Raw genomic sequence first — 21,733 nt, 5'->3', positions numbered from 1 at the left:
CCTCTCTAAATAAAACAAAATCCTCAGTCTTTAAGGTTTATGTTTTTTAAAAATCAGATGTCCGGTTGGTGTGGCTCAGTTGAGTGTCGACCCATGCACCAACAGGCCGGTTCGACTCCTGGTAAGGACACATGCCCAGGTTGTGGGCCCAATCTCCAGTGGGGGCATGCAGGAGGCAGCCAGTCGATGTTCTATTTCATCAATGTTTCTTTCTCTCTCTCCCTCTCCCTTCCTCTCTCTCTAAAATCAATAAAGAAAAATATATTTAAATAAATAAATAATCAGCAGATGGAGAGAAGGAGCTGTACTGAGCATCCTGCACAGTATATGACTCAGGCTGTGCCCTATTGCATACTTTATCTCGAGATAATCTATATTTTAGTTCCAGCAGTTTCATAGGCTCTCTGTCTAGACCTCAGTCCCAAGCTCCCAGCCTGTCTCCTATGGCACAGGCTGGAAGAGTAAAAGAAAAACTAAAATTCCAAAAGAAGTATAGTTTAATGTAGTATTATAATTTGTATTAGATTATTTAAACATCTCTTTCCTTTAAACACTTTCCTTTAAAAGCGTTCATTTTTCTGATTTCTAAAATAATTAAGGTAATTGTAAACAGTTATACAAAAGATATAAAAAATAAAAATTATATATAATCTCACTACTTGCACATGAATTCTGCATTTTCTTCAAGACTTTTTTCTATACATCTTTTTATTTTATGCTGTACACACACACAAAATGGGTGTCCTGCTTTTAAAAAAAATCTTACTGCTCAGCTAGTGTGGCTCAGTGGCTGAGTGTCAACCCATACACCAAGAGGTCACCAGTTCGATTCCCCGTTAGGGCACATGCCCAGGTTGTGGGCCAAATCCCCAGTGGGGGGCATGCAGGAGGCAGCCAATTGATGTTCTCTCTCATCGATGTTTCTATCTCTCTCTTCCTTCCTCTCTCTCTATAAAATCAATAAAGAAAAATAAAATTTTTAAAAATCTTACTTACCTCCTCTTTCTTTCTTTTCTCTTTCTCTGCTACAAGTTCAGCCCTTCTTTTAGCAATCATATCATCCTATAAAAGAGACATTTACAAATTTTAATGGTTAATGATAAAATTACTTTCGATGTATTAATACATGTCTATTTCACAAAGTGGGAATTGCATTCGCGTGGAAGGACAGTGAGTTTTCCAACGAAGTATGTGATGGTGGCGATTATGTTACTATATCCTCGTACCTTGGGACCACTTGATCAGCCACTTCCTTTCAGAGGGCTAAATAGCCCTTGGAGCCAGTCACTGTTCTAGAAACTGTAGAATTTCTTTTCCAGTTTGTTACCTACTAGTTTGCTTTTGGTGAAGAGGTGGATTTTGTATGTGGAGGAATAGAGAAAAACTTGGAGATTATCTATTAAAAATGTTTGATAATCTTTTATCAAACTATTAAAATATAAGAGCCTAATAAAATCTAAAAATATATATACAAATGAGTAAAGCATATGTATTTTGGATACGTTTACAGACACGGTATATGGGGCAGTCCTCCAGGCTTTCTAGGGGGCTCTAAATCTAATGCAATGAATTCTCTGGTATGTCCCGAAGGTTTGCATGAAAATTAATCAGCTCTACTTAGGTTTTGGGTATATTGACTAAGGGTTCTCCAGACTGAAATCTTTTAAAATCCTAGGAGATTAGAGCAGTAGCTGAAGACATACTCTGGGGGCTCAGGTCTAGGTCCCAGGACCCTGCTGTTTTTACCTGGCAATTACTGAGTATACATTCTAAAGAATTTATGTTATGTTGACACTCAAAAAATATTTGTAGATAGAATTATACAACGGAATGGAATTGAATTCATTTCGGTTTTAAGCCCCCAGAGAGATTCCCTAGCTGTACAGAGGGTGAGAAGGTACAAAAACCCTTATTATTCCTATTTTTTTAAACAGGGTTTTGCCATGGGTGGGTTAACTGTATAGTTGTGAGAACGGTATCCTTTTCGTTTTCATAATATACATAGAGAACATGGTCTAACCACAAAGAAATGCAAAGTATACACAACCACACACATATATATTTTGAGTCTATTTTTCCTCTGATCTTTTCACCCAAACAAGTGGTTAGTGAAGTTTAATTATTGTGTGTCTGCTAGATGCCACCACTCTTATGAATACTGTGGTATCTATACACTTTCATTTTTCTATCTGCAAAGCAGCATAGTATTATTCAACTTTATAGGGAGCTAGTAAAGTCCGAGGGTTTAACTCATGTAATGTCACTTGGCTAGTGGAGGAGGGTGTAAGAAACTTCCAGGTAAGAGATTGGAAAAGCAGATGGTATTTTGGGTGCCGCAGAGGAAGGTTTGTGTTTGTGCTAAGAAACAAAGTCAGAAAAAGGGTTTGGAACAAGATTGGTAGGCTTTCAATGCCAGAATAATGAGTTCAGACCTTCATAGGGTGGCTTGGTCAAAACAAGAGTTTTAGGAAGATTAGTCTGGAAGTGGCTAGAAGGATGGCCTAGGGGGACCAGAGATGAAGCCAGAAGGACAATTAGGAGGTCACTGCAGGAGTGCTAGGTATGAGCTAAGAAGGATCTGAACCAGGGCAGAGTTGTGTGCGACAAGGAGCGAATGAATGAGGTTATAAACTAGCTCCTGAAATCTATTCTTTCTTGTTTCCATATCCCTAAAATTCCCAGGACATGTGATGTCTAGGAGGTCTTTCATTGCCCGAGAGCTGCTCTGTACAGTAAATAGTGTGGCTATTTACATTAAAATTAACTAGAATTAAATATTTGATTTCTCAGTCTTATTAAGCCCATTTCAAGTGCTCAACAGCCACATGTGTGGCTAGTGGCTGCCGTATTGGACAGTGAAGATACACAATATTTCCGTCTCACAGAGTTCTATGACGGTGCTGGTTGAGAAATGTCCAGTCCCACAGTGAAGTTAACAAGCAAATGTGCTTTGGTATTTCTTCTTTCTTCTCCATTCCCATGCTCGAAGAGCATCTTGCCTGGCAGACACTGTGATCTATTTTCTTCGTTGAGATCAGGCAGCAGAAAAGGGAAGAATGTCGTTAAGCATAGTGTGAAACTGGGTGTCTTCCCACATGTCTCTCCTTACTTCCACAGTTCCTGGGTGGCTGAGAGCTCAGCTTGCCTGGATTTGGGGTGGCATAGGGATAGCCTGGGACACACAATCTCAGTGTGGTAGAGCAGAGGGATGGATGGCAATGCTCTTGAAGGGATTTCCTCTGGCTAACCCCAAGATGAATTTGCCAACTGTGTCTGAGCAAAGAAAAGAGGAACTTCAGGGTTTTAACACTTTGTCTAGAATTTAATGAGTATTGAGTTGTGAGAATGTATTAACTAACTTAATTTGCAGTATCTTAGAGTTGGAACTAAGTGATCAGTTCTCTGACACTACAGAGGTTTCTTCCATACTCTCCCTGCCAAATGTCCATTCTGTCTATACTTATCTATTAATAAGCAGCTCATTGCCTTCAGTCTCGGTTCTTTTTGGAAACTCTTACGACTAATAAATCTCTCTGTAACTTCCTCCTACCAATGGTAGTTTCTCCTCTTCTAGCCACAGGAAACTACTATAAACTCTCTTCAGCAGGAAAACCCTTCGGATAATTTAAGGGCTGCTCTCATGTTCTACCTTGGTCTTCCTAGTTCCAGATTCAAAAGCTTCATTTTTTTCTACTCCTGTCTAGATCTATATATTTGCCATGTTAAGACACATCAAATAAATGTAATTAATCGTATAGTATGTACTATTTTTTTTTTTTTGGCATGGATTCTTTCACTTAGCATAATGATTTTGATAATTATTCCTGTTGTAGGGTATACTGACAGTTCATTCCTTTTTAATACTGAGTAGTAGCCATTATATGGATGTACCATTTTATTTATCCAGGTTTATACAATTATAAGATATTTAAAGTGTATATTGTGATGATTTGATATATGTATACAGTGTGAAAGGACTCCTCCCTTTTAGTTAATTAAAATATCCATCACCTCACATATTTATCTTTAAATTTTTTGGTGACAACCTTTAAGTTCTACTCTCTTAGCAAATTTCAATTATACAATACAAGGTGGTATTATCAACTATAGTCACCATGGTATATATTAGATCCTCAATTTTATTCATCTGATAGCTGAAAGTTTGTACCCTTTTACCAACCTCTTCTTTTTTTTTTTTATCCTCACCCGAGAACATTTCTCCATTTTTTGTTCAGATAGAGTGGGAGGGAGGGAGGGTTGGGGGGGGGGAGAGAGAGAGAGAAACATTGATGTGAAAGGGACACATCGAGTGGTTGCCACCCGCATGACCCAACCAGGGCTGGGGACAAACTGGAACGGAGGTACATGCCCTTAGTGGGAACCGAACCCAGGTCTCTCTGGACCACAGGCCAACACTCTAACCGCTGAGCCAAACTGGCCAGGGCTACCAACCTCTTCTTATTTCCCACAACTCCAAAGCCCTGGCAACCACTATTCTACTGTTTCAATGAATCTGACTTATTTAGATTCCATATGTAAGGTGATACCACGCAGTATTTGTTTTTCTCTGACTTACTTCATTTAGCATAATGCCCTTAAGGTCAATCCATGTTGTTGCAAATGGCAAGATTTCCTTCTTTCTCATGGCCAGATAATATTCCATTATATATGTAAACACATCATTTTTATCCATTCCTCCACTGACAGACACTTGGGTTGCTTTCATATTGTGGCTATTGTGAGCAATGCTGCAATGAATGTGGGAATGAAGCTCTCTCTTCAATGACCTGTTTTCTTTTTTTTATCCTCACCCAAGGACATTTTTCCATTTTTTTGTTCAGGCAGAGTGAGGAAAAGAGAGAGAGAGAGAGAGAGAGAGAGAGAGAGAAACATCGATGTGAAAGGGGCACATTGAGTGGCTGCCACCCGCACGACTGACCAGAGCTGGGGACAAACTGCAACCGAGGTACGCGCCCTTAGCGGGAACCCAACCCGGGTCTCTCAGGGCCGCAGGCCAACGCTCCAACCACTGAGCCAAACCGGCCAGGGCTTCAATGTCCTGTTTTCATTTCCTTTGGATATACACTCAGAAGTGGGGCTGGTGGATCATATGACAGTTCTACTTTACAAATTTTGAGGAACCTCCATACTGTTTTCCATAATAGCTATACCAATTGACATTCCCACTAACAGTGCAAAGGGTTCTCTTTTCTCCACAGCCTAGCCAACTCTTATCTCCAGTCTTTTTTAAAAATTAATTTTTTTATTTATTATATGTTTTTTCCCCCCTAGTTTTATGGTTTCAGGTCTTATGTTCAAGTCTTTAATCTATTTTGTATTGATTTTTAAAAATTTATTATTAATGTATTTTTGTTACAAATGTTTCTCCTTTTCCCCCCATTGACCCCCTCCTCCTGATCCTGCCCCCACACCGTCCCCAGCATTGTTGTCTATGTCCATGGTTATGCATACACGCATATAAGTTCAGCCCTGGCCAGTTTGGCTTAGCAGTTGGAGGGTTGGCCCGCTGACCAGAGAGGCCTGGGTTTGGTTCCCGCTAAGGGCACGTGCCTCGGTTGTGGTTGGTTCCCGGCCCTGGTTGGGGTTGTGTGGGTGGCAACCACTTGATGCATCTCTCTCACATAGGTGTTTCTCTCTCTCTCTTCCTCCCTCTCTCCCTCCCACTCTATTTGAAGTCAAATGCGAGAATGTCCTTGGGTGAGGATAAAAAAAAAAAGTTCTGTGGTTTATCTCTTCCCTCCCCTTTGACTTTTGTCAGTCTGTACCCTACTATTGTCTCTGAGTCTATTTTGTTCATCAGTTTGTTTTGTTCCTTACATACCACAAATAAGTGAGATCATATGATATTTGTCTTTCTCTAATTGGCTTGTTTTGCTTAGGATAATACTCTCCAGGTCCCTCCATGTTGTCTCAAAGGATAAGAGATCTTTCTTACGGTTGCATAGTATTCCATTGTATATATGTACCACAGCTTTTTTATCCACTCATCTACTGATGGACACTTGGGCTGTTTTCCAGATCTTAGTGATTGTAAATAGTATTGCTATGAACATAGTTGTATTGATTTTTGTGTATAAGATAAGATAGGAGGTCAGTTCCATTCTTTTGCATATGGCTGCCCATTTTTACTAACATCATTTATTGAAAAGACTGTACTTTCCTCACTGTATATTCTTAGCTGCTTCAATGTAAATTAACTGACAATATAAGTGTGAATTATTTCTGGGCTCTCTATTATGTTCCATTGATCTATGTGTTTAGTCTGCTATTAAACCTTTCTACTGAATTTTTCAGTTCAATTATTATACTCTTCAACTCTGTGATTTTTGTTTGGTACTTTCTTATACTTTCTTTCTCTTAGTTGAAATTCTTATTTTGTTCCTTTACTGTTCTTCTACCCTTGCTGAGCATCATTATGATCATTATTCTGAACTCTTTATCAGGTAAATCACTTATCTCCATTTCAGTAAACTGTTTCTGGAGTTTTATCTTGTTCTTTTGTTTAAAACTTACTTTTCTGTTTCTTCATTTTCTTTGATTCTCTGTGTTGATTTCTGCACATTAAATAAAACAGATACCTCTCCTAGTCTTGACAGAGTACGTCTTGCTTAGAAGATTAAGCTTATTGATCAGCCTGGCCCAAGTTCCTGGCTGTCTCTCAAATCTTTGTGATCGTCCACGCTACCTTCTTTGTTCTTTGTGGCTTCCAGTAGTTGAGGGTGTGCTTCAACCCATCAGTGTCCCAAAGGGAGGACTGCAGTCAACACAGGCTGATGGGAAGCTAGACTTCCAGGCAGCAGCTGTTTTGGTGTGTATGATATGGGTATCTTCTTGTTCTCCCAATGTGTAGGCGTAAAAAACACAAATTCGCTCAACTAGTTTCTGTTTCAGAGGGAATTGCTTTGTATGTAGATTCAGTGTGTCTCCACCTTGGGCTAGAACTCAGGTACTCTATCTGGATGTCTAACTACATTTAGTTTATCCATTCATCAGTTGATAGACATTGGGTTGTTTCTACTTTTTGGTTATTATAAATAACGTTGTTATGAATATTAATATACAAATTTTTATGTGGATATGTTTTCATTTCTGTTAGACAGATTCCTAGGAGTGGAATTGTTGGGCTTCTATGATACTTTTGAACATTTTATGGAATACTCCTCACACTGTAGTTTTAGAAAAGATGTTCTAAGCTAATATCTGGATCTGTTTCACTATAGGCTTACACGGTGCTCATGGATGGTGTCATAATTCCAGGAGCTAGTGAAAAAAAACCACTGATAATTTTAATTCTTTGTATTTCAAGGCCTGCTTCACTTGCTGCCTCTTCCATTATGCGCCTGTGTCTGGTATAGGGATATTTTGGTGCTACCACAATCTTTAATTTTATTTGCCTTGGCGAGAGAAGTATTAACCTGTTGATAATCAGGCCTCACATAAATTTTAATTCTTTAATTAGAAATACTCTTAATATTTGATGAGAAGTGTTTTCATATTGACTGTGGTATTAAAATCAGAAGACTACATTTTTGTAAAGACCACTTTATAAATTGAATAGATGCTGAAAAAATTTACTCTCATACTTTTTTACGAGATACGTACCTTGATTTTTGTCTTCATTTCTTTGATGAGTTTTTTCCTTTCTAATTTCTTCTTTTGTTTCAGTTTCCACTTTTCAATTTGGGGCGGCAGGAGGCGATCAGAAACCTCTTGATCATCAACTTGTATTAAAACAGCAGCATCCGGGAAAAATCCATGTTCCCCCAGAAACTGGGCTTCATCAAGATAGCGTGGGAAACCATCTAATATAAAACCTGTGGAACTAGGTGTAAATTTCATAGTTTACTTAAAATGTTATGTTATAAATCTTGATTTAAAAATTAAAAAAGTATTGGTAAATCTCAACTTTATATAAGATGTGCAATGAGTAGTTTAAAAAGTATCTTTTTGTTCTTTTAATATTTCTACTTATATAAGCATGATATGTCTTCTCTCAAAGGTATTGAATTAGATAAAAGCTATAGTGTTTATACTTATATTTGTGGTATAGATAAGTTCTCTTTAACTGTAAATAGTCTTAATATTTGATGAAAATTAAGAGAGCCTGGCTGGTGTGGCTCAGTGTTTGAGCATTGATCCATACAGCAAGAGGCTGAAGGTTCGATTCCCTGTCAGGGCACATGCCCAGGTTGTGGGCCTGATCCCCAGTAGAGAGTGTGCTGGAGCCAGCCAATCGATGTTCTCCCTCATCGATCTCTCTCTCTCTCTCTCCTTTCTTCTCTCTCTAAAAATCAATAAAGAAAAAATATTTTTTAAAAAATTAAGAGAAAATAAATTCTCTGCCTGAGAGGAATGCCCGGCCTAATGAATGTGTCACTTTCTAAAATGGTGGGTTTGGCCAGCCTACCTTTAGGGCAAAGCCACCCTTTAGTAGTTTTTCTTTTAGTGATGTTTCCTTTCATGAGATAATTCATACCCTCTTCCCTGGGTCCCCTTGTAACTGATAACAATTATTTATGTATGTATCCTGGCTCACATGTATTAAGATGATTATAATCAATTAGGATTATCAGACTTGTTTGAGTATGATGAAACTTGAAGAATCATGAAATTAACACATTTTCATTGTGGAGTAACTAACTGTACAACAATCAGGCTTTGAGAACTTGGCCTTGTTTAATTGAGAAAACAACATTGGTCCCCTTTTAAATGAAAGTTTATCCTGTTTATCTAATATTTGGTTTATTTAAATATTTATTATTTAAATATATGTTTTCTTCTTAATATGAGCAGGACTTTCATGAACATTTCAGCGCTTAATTGGCATTTAAAAATGTTTTCTATCTTATTAAATGGGCAAATTCCCATACAATGGCCATAAAACATGTCCTTTTGTTTAAAGCTGCCTTCAGCATTGTCTAGTACGTGAGGAACAATTTCATTCCTGCCGTTCCAGCTGTCACTTCTTTGTCAATGACTTCTAAATCTTCACCTCTACACCCAACCTGTTCTGAGTTTCAATCCAGAATTTTCAAAAAGCTGCTTAATTTCTCCATCTGAGTGACTGTCAGGAATTACATATGCATCATACTGTCAAAAATTGTAATTATTGTTATTTTTCTATACTCTTTTAACGTCTAACTCACAAGAATTCAGGTGGCAAACTTCAGAGACATCTGGACTGCTCCCTCAATTCCCTCTTGGTTCTCACACACAACAGCTAAGTCCTGGCATGCTCTCGTCTGTACCCACATTTCCATTCCTAACACTACACCCTAGTTCAGGCCCTTACTATATCTTCCCAGGACTAATGCAGTGCCCTTTTTAAAATGTGTTTCCTGATTATAAAAGCAACAAATCTCACTATAGAAAAAGTGAAAAATACAGGAAAGCATTAAAAAAAGGCAAAATTATCCATAATCTCATGTTCCACAGGTTATTGACATTTTGTTTTGTTTCTTTCCAGTTTTTTATTCATATTCCATCTCTCTATCATATTATAAGTAATTTTGTATCTTCTTTTTTAACTTACCATTATATGATAACATTTTTTATGCCATTACAAATCCTTCATTATAACACAATTTTATGGTTGCATAATATTCTGTTATTTTATTTAGGCTTTTACAATTTTACATTTAACTTTAAATTCTGCAAACCACATGCTTTTTAAAAGAAAGTATGGTGTGAGGTCAGGAGCTAAATTAATGAAGGACAACTCATGGCTGTTGTTGCAACCTACCTAAGTTTACTACAACTACTAGTCTAATTTAAGGAACAGGAAATTAAAATTAAAGTTGGTAACTAATAATCCCACTCACTCATTTAGGCCAGGGACTAAGTGAAAGAGTGTCCAGAGGAGTACTGGAATGGGCCAGTTATTTGAATTCTCTATGATGTAGTTTCCTTATCTCCAAAACAAGATAAAAGTTTCTAGTCATAGGGTAATAGTAAGGATTAAGTAAATTAATATGAATAAAATGTAGTAGAACAGTACTGGGCACATAGTAAGTTCCATTTAAGTGTTTGCTATTAGTACTGTAAATATCACTTTACTTTCTTCTGGTGGATACCAATGCAAGGGATTCTGGTTTAAGAAAGCAAAGTGAAGTGTTTTTTGGGGGGGTGGGAGAGGGGGGAAAATCTTTCAAAGGATTAGCTAATTTGGCTGATTCGGTCATTTGCCCATATGTTTTTAAGTTTTATTACTTCAATAACTTCCTATTTAAACTTTGTGAAACAATCTCAGACCAGGGGCTGAACCTGGGACTCTCTGGTCTGCAGGCCAACACTCCAACCACTGAGCCAAACTGGCCAGGACCAAAGTGGTGACCCAGAGATTCTTAGATTTGTCCTGTGTGGGGTCAGGCTTGTTCTTGGCTTTTGGTTAAGGGATAACACTATGGACAGCTATTAAGTGTTCTTAACTGTAATTACTAAATGGCAACAAGGAAAAGAGTCTGGCACATAATTTTAGATTGTGGGTTTTCAACCACAACTATACCTTAGAATCACATGGGGAGCTCTAAAAATATCAATGCATCCCAACCACACATACCCCTAAAGATTTTTTTAAAAATATTTTTTTTCTTTATTGATTTTAGAGAGAGAGGAAGTGAGAAGGAGAGAAAGATAGAAACATCGATGAGAGAGAACATCAATTGGCCACCTTCTGCATGCCCCCCACTGGGGATTGGGCCTATAACCTGGACATGTGCCCTGACGGGGAATCAAACCGATGACCTCTAGGTGCATGGGTGGATGCTTAACCACTGAGCCACATTGGCTAGGTGATCCATAAAGATTTTGATTCAATTGTTTTTAAAATAATTCTCCAGATATTTTAAATATATCAAATCACTAATTTACATAAATGTACAGAAGAAAATTTTTAAAGTTATCTTGAATTACATTTTGAATTTTTGAGAGTAAGGCAAATAAAAGTCAATAAATGTATAATACTATATAAATTAAGATACCGTATTGGTTCCTTAAACCACCACTCAGAAAGAATGGTGTAAAGAATCTCAGGAGGCAGTGGTTCATTTTCCATTAGACTTAGTCTCATTGCTTCTTCTTCTTCTGTAAATTGTATTTCTAGAGGCTAATCACAAAAATCAGAAAACAAAACAAATTTAAAACTCTATACATCAATGCACAATACCCTATCACATAGTTGATTAAGATGACACTTGTTTTTCTCAGGACATTTTTTTATACTATTAGTTGTAAACATTTAAAAATTTGCATTCTTTCCTTTAAACTAATATTTAATATAATTTTAAATATCAAATTATATCTACTATAGCTAAGAGGAGTTACTAGCAATTAGTATAACTGGTTTTCATACGTGGCCTCAGGATATCTATTCCATCACCTTTTGCTAAAACCTTCTTCAATCTATAAATTAATTTTTGTCATCTATCTTATAATTATTATACCTAATCCTGATTAAAAAATGAGCTAACCAGGCGGTCATCTAAAATACAATCTGTACCTGGGCCAATTTCTAGGGGATTCTTTGAGAAGAAAAGGGTCTAGCTATATCAAAAATGGTTAAAAAGGGAGTTAGGATGAAGAACTTTCTCTTTACAACCCAAAATAGAAACCAGCTAAGAGAATCATACAAACTTTCTTATGAGGCACCATGAGAAATTAATATTTTGAGATTACCATTGGCATTGGGGCAGATTTTTATAATACATCATAAAAACAAACAAACAAACAAGCAAACAAGCAAAAAACCAGAGCCCTGGCAGCTGTGATTTAGCTGACTGGGTGTCGTCCCGAGCACCAAAAGATTGCTGGTTTGATTCCCATTCAGGGCACAGGCCTGGGTTGTGGCCAACTCCAAACGGGGAGTGTACAGGAGGCAGTCAATCGATGTTTCACTGTCTCATCGATGTTTCTCTCTCCTTCCCTTTCTCTCTAAAAAATAATAATAATAATAATAATAATAATAATAAAATAATAATAATAAAAAACCACTTAAAAACAAAACAAAAAAACCCCCAAAAAACAAATAACACAATAATAGAAAACCTTACAGTCTAGGTCAGACATATCAAATAACGTAGCCTCAAATTAATGCTATACAACAGTTTTGTTAGGGAAAGCTTTTCTGATTTTTACTGGAGTTGTATAAAACTCAGTAATTTTATATTATAGATTAGCAGTAAGATTTGTATCCAACATATGGGGAGGATGACTCTTAAGTGACTTTTATGGGCTAATTTTTTTCTTTTTCTTGGAAATTTTAAGTTTTATACTGTTTATATTCTACTTTCCAAAAGCAATACCAGTAAACACAACTATCTGCAAAGAGAGTATTAATATTACTACCAGCTTCTTTGTATTTTCTTCCTCAATTGTGACATTGGCCTGAATTGCAAGGTCTTCAATTTCTTGTCTTACTAGTTGTTCTTCCTCAGCATCTTCTTCAAATTCAGGTCCAATTTTCTTTTCAGTTTTGAGCATTAGTTTTTCTTGTAGAAATTCTTCAAACTGAATGTGAAAGATGCCCAAGTTTTCTGCTAATTGTCTTCCACAGACAGTTTTGCCAGAGCCATGGGGGCCCAGAAGGCATATTCTTAATGGAGGAGCCTGACACAGGAGGTTGGGTCAGGGAAAGATGGGATAAGGGAGAGTGAAGGAAAGAAAATTTTGAGTTATTAAAAACAAAAAGACTAATTAACTGCCCTCCCTAAGACTTAATTATTACTTCACAAACTCAAGGATGCTTTGACATTAGGATATCAATTAACATGATGCACTGCATCAACAATGGCTCTCAGGCAGCATTAACAGCCATAAGAGCATCCTGATGTCTTGTGCCAAAAGGCATTTAATAAAAGAGAATTCGTTGTTTTTTTAAAATTTTTAATTTTAAAAGAATGAAATCTAATGAACAAAATAAACTGACAGACAAAATGGAACCAGAAGCATGAATTCATGGAACAGACTGGCCAATGCCCAAAGGGAGAGGCGTAGGGATGACTGGATAAAGAAAGTGAAGGAAATAGCTAAAGAACATATATGCATACTCCATGGACATGGATAATAGTTTGGTAAAAAGCAGGGAAGGTGGAGGTAGGCAAAGTGTGGGTGGAGAACTCCTGCAACAATGTCAACAATAAACATTTTTTAATTAAAAAAAGAAAATAAAAAGAATGAAAAAGATAAGTTTTTAGCATGATAGAAACAAATTATATTAAAATGGTATGTTAAAACATTATGAGATCTATGTAGAAATACATAAACTTTCTATGATATAATATTAAGAGATTATCTCTCTCTATATATGGACATATATATAATATACACTAGAAAGAATATATATCCATGTGAAAGAGGATGAGAAAGTAAAACATAAATATGAAAACTTGTCTAAAGTTGGTGTTACTATGTGTGTGCTTTGTTTTAAAAACTAAATAAAATATTGCCACAATATGTTCTTTTATTATTGTGGTAAAATATACACAACATAAAACTTACCATTTTTAAGTATATAGTTCAGTGGCATTAAGTACATTCACAATGTTGTGCAACCTTCACTACCATCTCTCTCCAGAACTTCTTCATTATTCCAAACTGGAACTCTGTACCCATTAAACAGCAACATCTATTCTCCCTTCTTCCTAGCCCCTGGCAACCACGCTTTTATTTTCTGTCCCTATGAATTTACCTATTCTAGGTACCTTGTATAAATCGAATTATACAGTATTTGTTCTTTTGTGTTTGGCTTTAATAAATATTTTTTAAATAAGGTAGAAAATTGTTCCAAAGGTGATAAACAAGTAAGGATAAAAATATTCCCACAAACTTAGGAAAAGATTGATTGTTCTATAGCTACTTAAACCAGTTTTTTTTTTTTTTTTTAATCCTCACCCAAGGACATTTTTGCCTAGAGCAAGAGGGAGAGAGAGAGAAACATCTTTGTGAGAGAAACATATTGACTAGTTGCCACCCACATGCCCCCAACCAGGGCCGGGGACAAACTGCAACCGAGGTACGTGCCCTTGGCGGGAACCAAACTGGGGTCTCTCTGGACCACGAGCTGACGCTCTAACTGATGAGCCAAACCAGCCAGGGCGCTACTTAAACAAATTTTAATTGATCAAGAACTCACCTCTGGAAACACTCTTTTGCAATCTTTTTAATTAGCGTCATCCCTTGCCCTTGAGAATCAAGCAGTCAGACATGAATTTGCCCAATATTCATACCTCTGAGTTTGAAAAAGGTTAACAGCAGTCTCACCTGAGTAATCACACTTCTATAGAGGATGACACCCCAGTGAAGGCCACAAGCCTCTGGATCCTACACTTCCCCCTAAAATCCTGTCTTATGATTAGTGGATTGCTCTGCTCAGAGAGACTAACTGGTTAAGGAGAAAAATAAATTCAATAAATTTATAAACAATAAATTCAGCTGTGTCTTTTTATTTCAGCTAAAAACAGATATTAAGTGTTGGTTTGACACAAGGCATTACTGTAGAAATACAAACTGATAATTATTTTAGGTTATATTCTAAAAAGGTGTTATTGGAACAGATACTTTCACTATATTATTATATCAGATTGGGAACTTCACTATTAAATAAAAGGGTGGGTGTAATAAGTCCCTAAAAAAGTACACAAGGGCAATCATTAAGATATGAATATAGTTTTCACCTTTAATGGTTCTTCATGAGCCACATACTCCTGGGGATGCTCCAAAAATTTTTCCTTAGCCTCAGGACTTGAAAAGTAGTAGATCTTATCTTGATATTTAGCTGTTTCTTCTGTGTTGCCTGGTTGTAGGACGAAGTTTTCTTTGAGAACTACTGGACAAAAGTGCTTTGTGTCTCCCAAATGCCGTTTCTTCTCTTTTATTCTATCTTCATTCTAGAAATATTATTTAACATTTGGAGACTATTTTAAAAGTATTTTGATATAATACTAAAGAGGGAATAAAAAAATAATATCTCTTGAACAATTTTTAATCCATAACAATACATCTTTAAAACAATTTGTAAAAGCCAGTTCTTATGTTGGCCTTTTAATTAATTAATTAGAAAATCAGTTTCCCTCTAAGTTCACATTTCAAGCTTCTTTATTTTTATAAAGAAAATAAAGCAGCATTGAGAATCAAGGTGTCCCCAGCCCTCTGTGCTCTGGTGCAGAATCAGTTTCTAAAATAAAATTAAGAAGTAAAAGCTGAGTCAGGGTCACAACTTCTTACCCATTAAAAATGAGATGGGAGATGCTTCAGGATTTGCTATGTTTCCTAATAAGTACATATGCAATCACTCCAATGAATTCAATTAAAAAAAAATGAAAAAATAATTTGGAAATATTTATTTCATTCCACTGGAACTGTGTAACATATTTTTATTTATAAAAAACAAAGAAACTGTGTAAAGTCCTTTAAGGATTCTTGCAATTTATTTAAAGCAGTGGAGGTACATGAAAAATAATTTTCTGTGTTAAAAATACATGCTCATTATAAAATACATGCTTATTATAAAAAAATTTAAAACACATCACTGTGCATAAAGAATAAAAATTCTCTCTCTCCTTTTTCCTTCCAATACTATATTAACACTCTTAATGGTTTTATGTGTATTTTTTTACTCTTTTTTATAAGTATATGCTACCAATATACATATAAAATAGATACTTAGGCACAAATACATTATTTTAAAAAATACTAATGAACTAATATTTTACATGATTCTTCTACTACATGCCTCACTCCTCCCACCAAAACAAGATATAATGAAAAACTTTTGGTAAAGGTGCAAAAATGAGACTACTCTCTATTTTTTCACACCACTCTTTTAAATTAAAAAAATATATTATTATGATTTTTTAAAAATTTAAGTTGTTTTTTCAATTACAGTTGACATACAATACTATATTCATTTCAGGTGTACAACATAGTGATTAGACATTTATATAACTTACAGAGTGATCACCTCGATAAGTCTAGTACCCAACTAACACCATACATACTTATTACAATATTATTTCCTATGCTGTACTTTACATCCCCGTGACTGTTATCTTGTACCACTTTTGTTCAATTTATTTTTATTTTTTTTTATCCTCACCTGAGGATATTTTTCCATTTTTTGTACAGATAGAGTGGGAGGGAGAGAGAGAGAGAAACATCGACGTGAAGGGACACATCGAGTGGCTGCCACCCGCACGACCAACCAGGGCCGGGGACAAACTGCAACCGGAGTACGTGCCCTTAGCGGGAACCGAACCCGGGTCTCTCCAGACCGCAGGCCGACACTCTAACCGCTGAGCCAAACTGGCCAGGGCTCAATTTTTGTATCAGGATAATGCAAGCTTCATAATGAGCTGGGAAGTATTGATCCTTTTCTATGATGTGGATGGTTTGAAACAACATAGGAATATCTCATCAAGAAAGGTATATTAGAAATAACTTAAAACTCTCGTGTTATTTTTGTTTGTTCAGCTTTTATGTTTCTTTCAAGGCAAATTTTAGTACTTCATATTTTGAAAATCTGTTTCATCTTGGTTTTAAAGTTAATTTATTATTATAAAGTTCCTGTAGTTTAAAATAACCCTCTTTTTTTAATCTCATTATATACCAGTATATTTTTCTTTCAAGTGTTATTTATTGCTTCTTCTTCTTCTTCTTTTTTTTTTTTTTTTACCTAATTCAACATAACAGAAGTTTGTCTATTGCTCTTGCCAGTGAACCAACTTTTCATTTTTTGAAATTAGGTCTACAGTTTTTATTTGCTCTTGTTTGCTATTCATTAATTTTGGCTTTTAATCTCCTGCGTTCTACTTTCTTTTGGTTTATTTTGTTGTACTTTTTCAGGTTCTTGAGTTGAATGCTTAATTAATTTTTCTAGTCTTTCTTGTTTTTCAATAAATGCACGTACAGTAGGGTTGCCAGAGTTAGCAAGTAAAAATGTAGACTCTGCAGTTATATTTGAATTTCAGATAAAAAATAAGTTTTTAGTATGTACCATACATAAGTATGTACATTACATAAAAAATTATTCATTTATATGAAATTCAATTTTCATTGGGTAATGTGTTTTTTATGACAACTCTAATTTCTACTTCCTTCATACAAAAAACTTTTATATGTTATCTTTTAATTATCATTAATTTTTAAATAAGCTATAGTTTCATTTTTTGTTTCTTTTTTTTTTTATCATCACCCTAGGACATTTTTCCATTTTTTGTTCAGGTAGAGTGGGAGGGAGAGAGAGGAACAGAGAGAGAGAGAGAAACATCGATGTGAAAGGAACACATCGAGTGGCTGCCACCCGCACGACTGACCAGAGCCGGGGACAAACTGCAACCGAGGTACGCGCCCTTAGTGGGAACAGAACCCAGGTCTCTCAGGACCGCAGGCCGACGCTTTAACCGCTGAGCCAAACCGGCCAGGGCCATTTTTTGTTTCTTATTTAACTCATTAGCATTTAGAAAGAAAATATGTGTATGTATTTTTAAAATTTAGAGTATTTATTTTGGGGGAATGGGGAAGTACTATCCTTCTGGTGTTAATTTTTTGTTTTATTGTATTGTGATCAGAGACTGTGACCTGTAAGATTTCTACTTATTATAATTTACTGTGATTTTCTTTGTGACCTACTAAATGAACATTAAAGAGAATGTTCATTCTTTATGGATGCAGACTTGAACACTGACAGGTGAATGAATGGATCAAGAAAGTGTGTATTTATACACAATAGAATATTATTCAGTCATAAAAAAGAAGGAAATCCTGCCATTTGCAACAACATAGATGGTCCTTACGGGCATTATGCTAAGTGCAATAAGTGAGATAAAGATAAATAATGTATGATCTCACTTATATGTGGAATTTCAAAAAAAGCCACACTCATAGAAACAAAGAATAAAATGGTAATTGCTAGGGGTTGAGGGCATTGGGAGAAATGAGAAGATGTTGGTCAAAGGGCAAAACTTATAGTTATAACATTAGTAAGTTCTGGGGATCTAAGGTACAGCATGATGACTATAGTTAACAATAGTGTATTGTAAACTTGAAAGTCACTAAAAGAGTATATCTTAAATCTTCTCACCATACATAATAAAACTGTAATTATGTGAGGTGATGGATGTGTTAACTAAACTTATTATGGTGATTATTTTGTAATATATAAGACTATCAAATCATCAGGTCGTACACCTTTAACTTATACAATGTTACATGTCAATTACTTCTCAATAAAGCTGGAAAACATTTTAAAGGCTTTAATAAACATTAACATAGACTCCACCAGGTCAAGGCCACATCCCTAAGATGACCCTACTCTCTCTCTCAGTGCCTGCCTGAGAAAACTCAAGGCTGCCACAAAAATTGTACTGTTTGTTTCAGCCAAGACCTGAGGCTAGGCTCTCTGTCTCCTAGTCTCTGAGGGAGGACAGAATCCTGACTTCTATAATTGTCAGCTAGCAGACACAGCTGGTTCGACTGCTATTTTATTTTATTATTAATTTTGTTAATCTTCACCTGAGGACATTTTCCCATTGATTTTTAGATAGAGTGGGAGGGAGAGAGGGAGGGAAGGAGGAAGAGAGGGAAAGAGGGAGGGAGACAGAAACATCGATGCGAGAGAGACACATCGATTGGTTGCCTCCTGCACAACCCCAACTGGGCCTGGGGATCAAACCTGCAACCCAGGCACGTGCCCTTGACCAGAATCGAACTTGACCCTTTGGTCTGTGGGCAAACGCTCCAACTGCTGAGCCAAACCAGCCAGGGTTCAGTTGTTTTTTATATTGACTAACCCTTTGTAATTTTCACTTTCCTAACTATATGGGGCTCCTGCTTGCCCCCCTCCCTATTCCCTAATTCTCCCTTTCAATTCTTTATGTCCATTCACCTCAATCAAAGTTGATTTAAGTTCACACTGGATTCCTTTTCCTATTGCAGTAGTTATTACTGATTAAAATCTGTCCTTACCACTTTAACTAGTGCCCAACTTTATCTTTAACAGAATAAAGTATCTTTTTGTTGTTTTAATGCATTTCTCCTTAAATTCTACTTTGATTGGTATTCAGAATGCTATTTCTTCTTCTTTGCTGTTATGGTCAGCACGAAAGGCTAAGGGAGACTCGCAGACTGAAAGATCGGTCAGATCAAACAGAACATAAAGTCTGCAACACAGAGATGGAAGAAACCCAATCTCTGAGTAGAAAAATAATAAAAGACATTTATAAAGATTCAAGTAAACACTAAAAAGAGTTTACAAACACCAACAAAATATGCAAATGAGCTAAAGAAGACAGTGACTAGTTGTGGTTGACATAATAATGTCCCCCACCCCAAGAGATCCCTAGGACCTGTGAATATATTACCCTATATGTGTGATTACGGATATTGATCTGGGAAAAATATCCAGGTGGGTCTAATGAAGCGTCCTTGTAAGAGGGAGGGAAGAAGGTCAAAGGCAGGAGGAGATGAGATGGGCAGCAGAGGTTGAAGTGATTTGCTTTGAAGATGGAGGCAGAGGCCATGAATCAGGAATACAGGTGGCCAGAGGCTGGAAAAGGGAGGAAAAGGGCTATCCTACAGAGGGAGGGACATAGCACTGCCAATACTGATTTTAGCCTTAAAGCCAGACTCCTGACCTTGAGAGTTATACAATAATTTGGTTGTTTTAAGCCAACAACTTTGTGGAAATTTGTTACAGCAGCAGTAGCAAACTCATACACCACTCTAGAAGACCCTAATGATGTCTATATTAGAAGATTAGGAAGACGTACCTACAAGTATATGAACAAAATATAAGGTGATATAAAATATGAGGAAAAACATAAGATATTTGGAGGATAGATCCAAGAGAACTAACCAGTAATTGGTATTGTGGAAGGAGAAAAAAGAAGAGATGGAGGAGAGGTAAGAATTTATTAATTTAAAAAATAAAAATTACTTATATGTCCATCATTCAGAGATGATGGTTTGTTATAACCACCATTAATACTTTTTTTTTAATCCGCACACAAGGATATTTTTCCATTTATCTTCAGATAGAGTGGGAGGGAGGGAGGAAGAGAGAGAGAGAGAGAAACATTGATGTGAGAGACACAGCGACTGGTTACCTCCCGCACAACCCCAACCAGGGCTGGGGACTAAACCACAACTGAGGCAAACCAGCCAGGGCCCACCATTAATACTTTTAACAGCTTTATTGAGATATAACTGACATTAAAATACTGTACATATTTAAAGTATGTTATTTGATAACTTTTGACATATGTGTTTATATCTGTGAAACCATCACCACAATCAAGATAATGAACATATTTATCAATACAATTGCTCATGCCTCTTTCCTGACTCTATTTGCCTCCTACCTGCCCCACCCCCAGGTAACCACTGCTGTGTTTTCTGTCACTATAATTAAATTGCATTTTCTAGAATTTTATACAAATGTAATTATACAGTATGTTTCCTCTTTTGTGTGGTTTCTTTCTTTTAGCATAATAATTTTGAGATTCATCCAGACTGTTGCATGTATCAGCAGTTCTTTTTTTGTTTTTATTTATTTTTTACTGTGTACTATTCCAGGTTAAACTATCCCCATTCCTGAGGCTTAGACCCTGTTAGTACTACCCAGTGGTTAGTGGGAACAGGCATTATTTCTGGCCCTGTATGAGATCAAAGTACTCTTCCCTCTAATCTCATCAGGTGGTACTTCCCCAGCCCGGAACAGCTTTCTGATGGGCAAATCTGATCAGTACTCTGCTCTGCAGGTCTCTGGAATTCTCCCTCTGTGCACTTCTTTCCTCTCTGGTCTTGTCCCTGTGAACTCTAGCTGCTTTGGTGCCCGGGGATTCTCTGCTCTATCTCCTCCAACAACAAAGTCTGCCAGGCTGTGCCTGGGTCCTTCCTCCCTAAACCATGGCCTGGACAAGGTACATGACCTTACAGATAGTAAGCTGGGGAAATAGCAGGGTGCACCTCATTCCCTCTGCCCCATCTCTCTGGGATCACTGCACGTCACTGCCTCATGTCAATGTGTTGAAAACTGTTTCATATATTTTATCTTGTTTTTAGTTGTTTCGGGCAAGAGGGTAAATCTCATTCCCAAAATGACTGTTGAGATTTTAGTACATATCTTCCCACAATTTTTCTTACGATGTGATGTATACCTTTTGCTTTTGTCTGTATAGCACCTTTCTTCTCCTTTCTAGTAAGATAACCTTTCTCCCTCTTCTTATGGAGAACTGCTTCTTCCACATTTCAAGGAACTCAAGTGGACCAGACAATCACAGTAACTCCCTACCTCATAGTCATGGGTGGGCATGTTACCAAGGCTAGTTCAATCACATACTAAGTCCTCTAGTTACTATGATTAATCAAAGAGACTGACTGAGATGGGAGAAGAAAGTTCTTTCTTGCTATTTTTCCAGGTGGATGTCAGGATAGAGTGTTCTTTTGCCTCCTAGATAAATTTCTAAGAACCCCTGGCATCCTTATCTGCCTTGTTTGAATAAAAACAAAAAAACATCTTTGCAGATGTCATTGAGGATCTCAAGATGATATTTAAATTTATTATCTAGGTGGTCCCTAAATCCAATGATGAGTGTCCTTAAAAGAGAAGGAGAAGACATGGAAGAGAAGGAAAAGACATGAAAGAGAAGGCCATGAATAGACAGAGGCAGAGAAGGGAGGTAAGCAGTCATAAGCTGTGGATTATCTGGAGCCATCAGAA

General features: G+C 36.6%; 1 protein-coding gene across 1 annotated transcript in view; it reads right to left on the bottom strand.

Moving 5' to 3' along the window:
• AK9 (adenylate kinase 9) overlaps positions 1-21,733 on the bottom strand; it is a 112,983-nt gene that overhangs the window by 25,936 nt on the left and 65,314 nt on the right. The window contains exons 23-27 of the mRNA XM_036249032.1: positions 14,691-14,903; positions 12,361-12,624; positions 11,001-11,125; positions 7,624-7,843; positions 997-1,062 (exon numbers count right to left, since the gene is read on the bottom strand). Coding sequence (XP_036104925.1) covers positions 997-1,062; positions 7,624-7,843; positions 11,001-11,125; positions 12,361-12,624; positions 14,691-14,903 — 888 coding nt within the window. The remainder of the gene's footprint in view (positions 1-996; positions 1,063-7,623; positions 7,844-11,000; positions 11,126-12,360; positions 12,625-14,690; positions 14,904-21,733) is intronic.

Source organism: Molossus molossus, unplaced genomic scaffold, assembly GCF_014108415.1.
Source record: "Molossus molossus isolate mMolMol1 unplaced genomic scaffold, mMolMol1.p scaffold_m16_p_8, whole genome shotgun sequence".
NCBI classification, from domain to species: domain Eukaryota; kingdom Metazoa; phylum Chordata; class Mammalia; order Chiroptera; family Molossidae; genus Molossus; species Molossus molossus.
The sequence above is the reverse complement of the archived record's forward strand: the minus strand, read 5'-3'. Positions and strand labels throughout refer to the sequence as shown.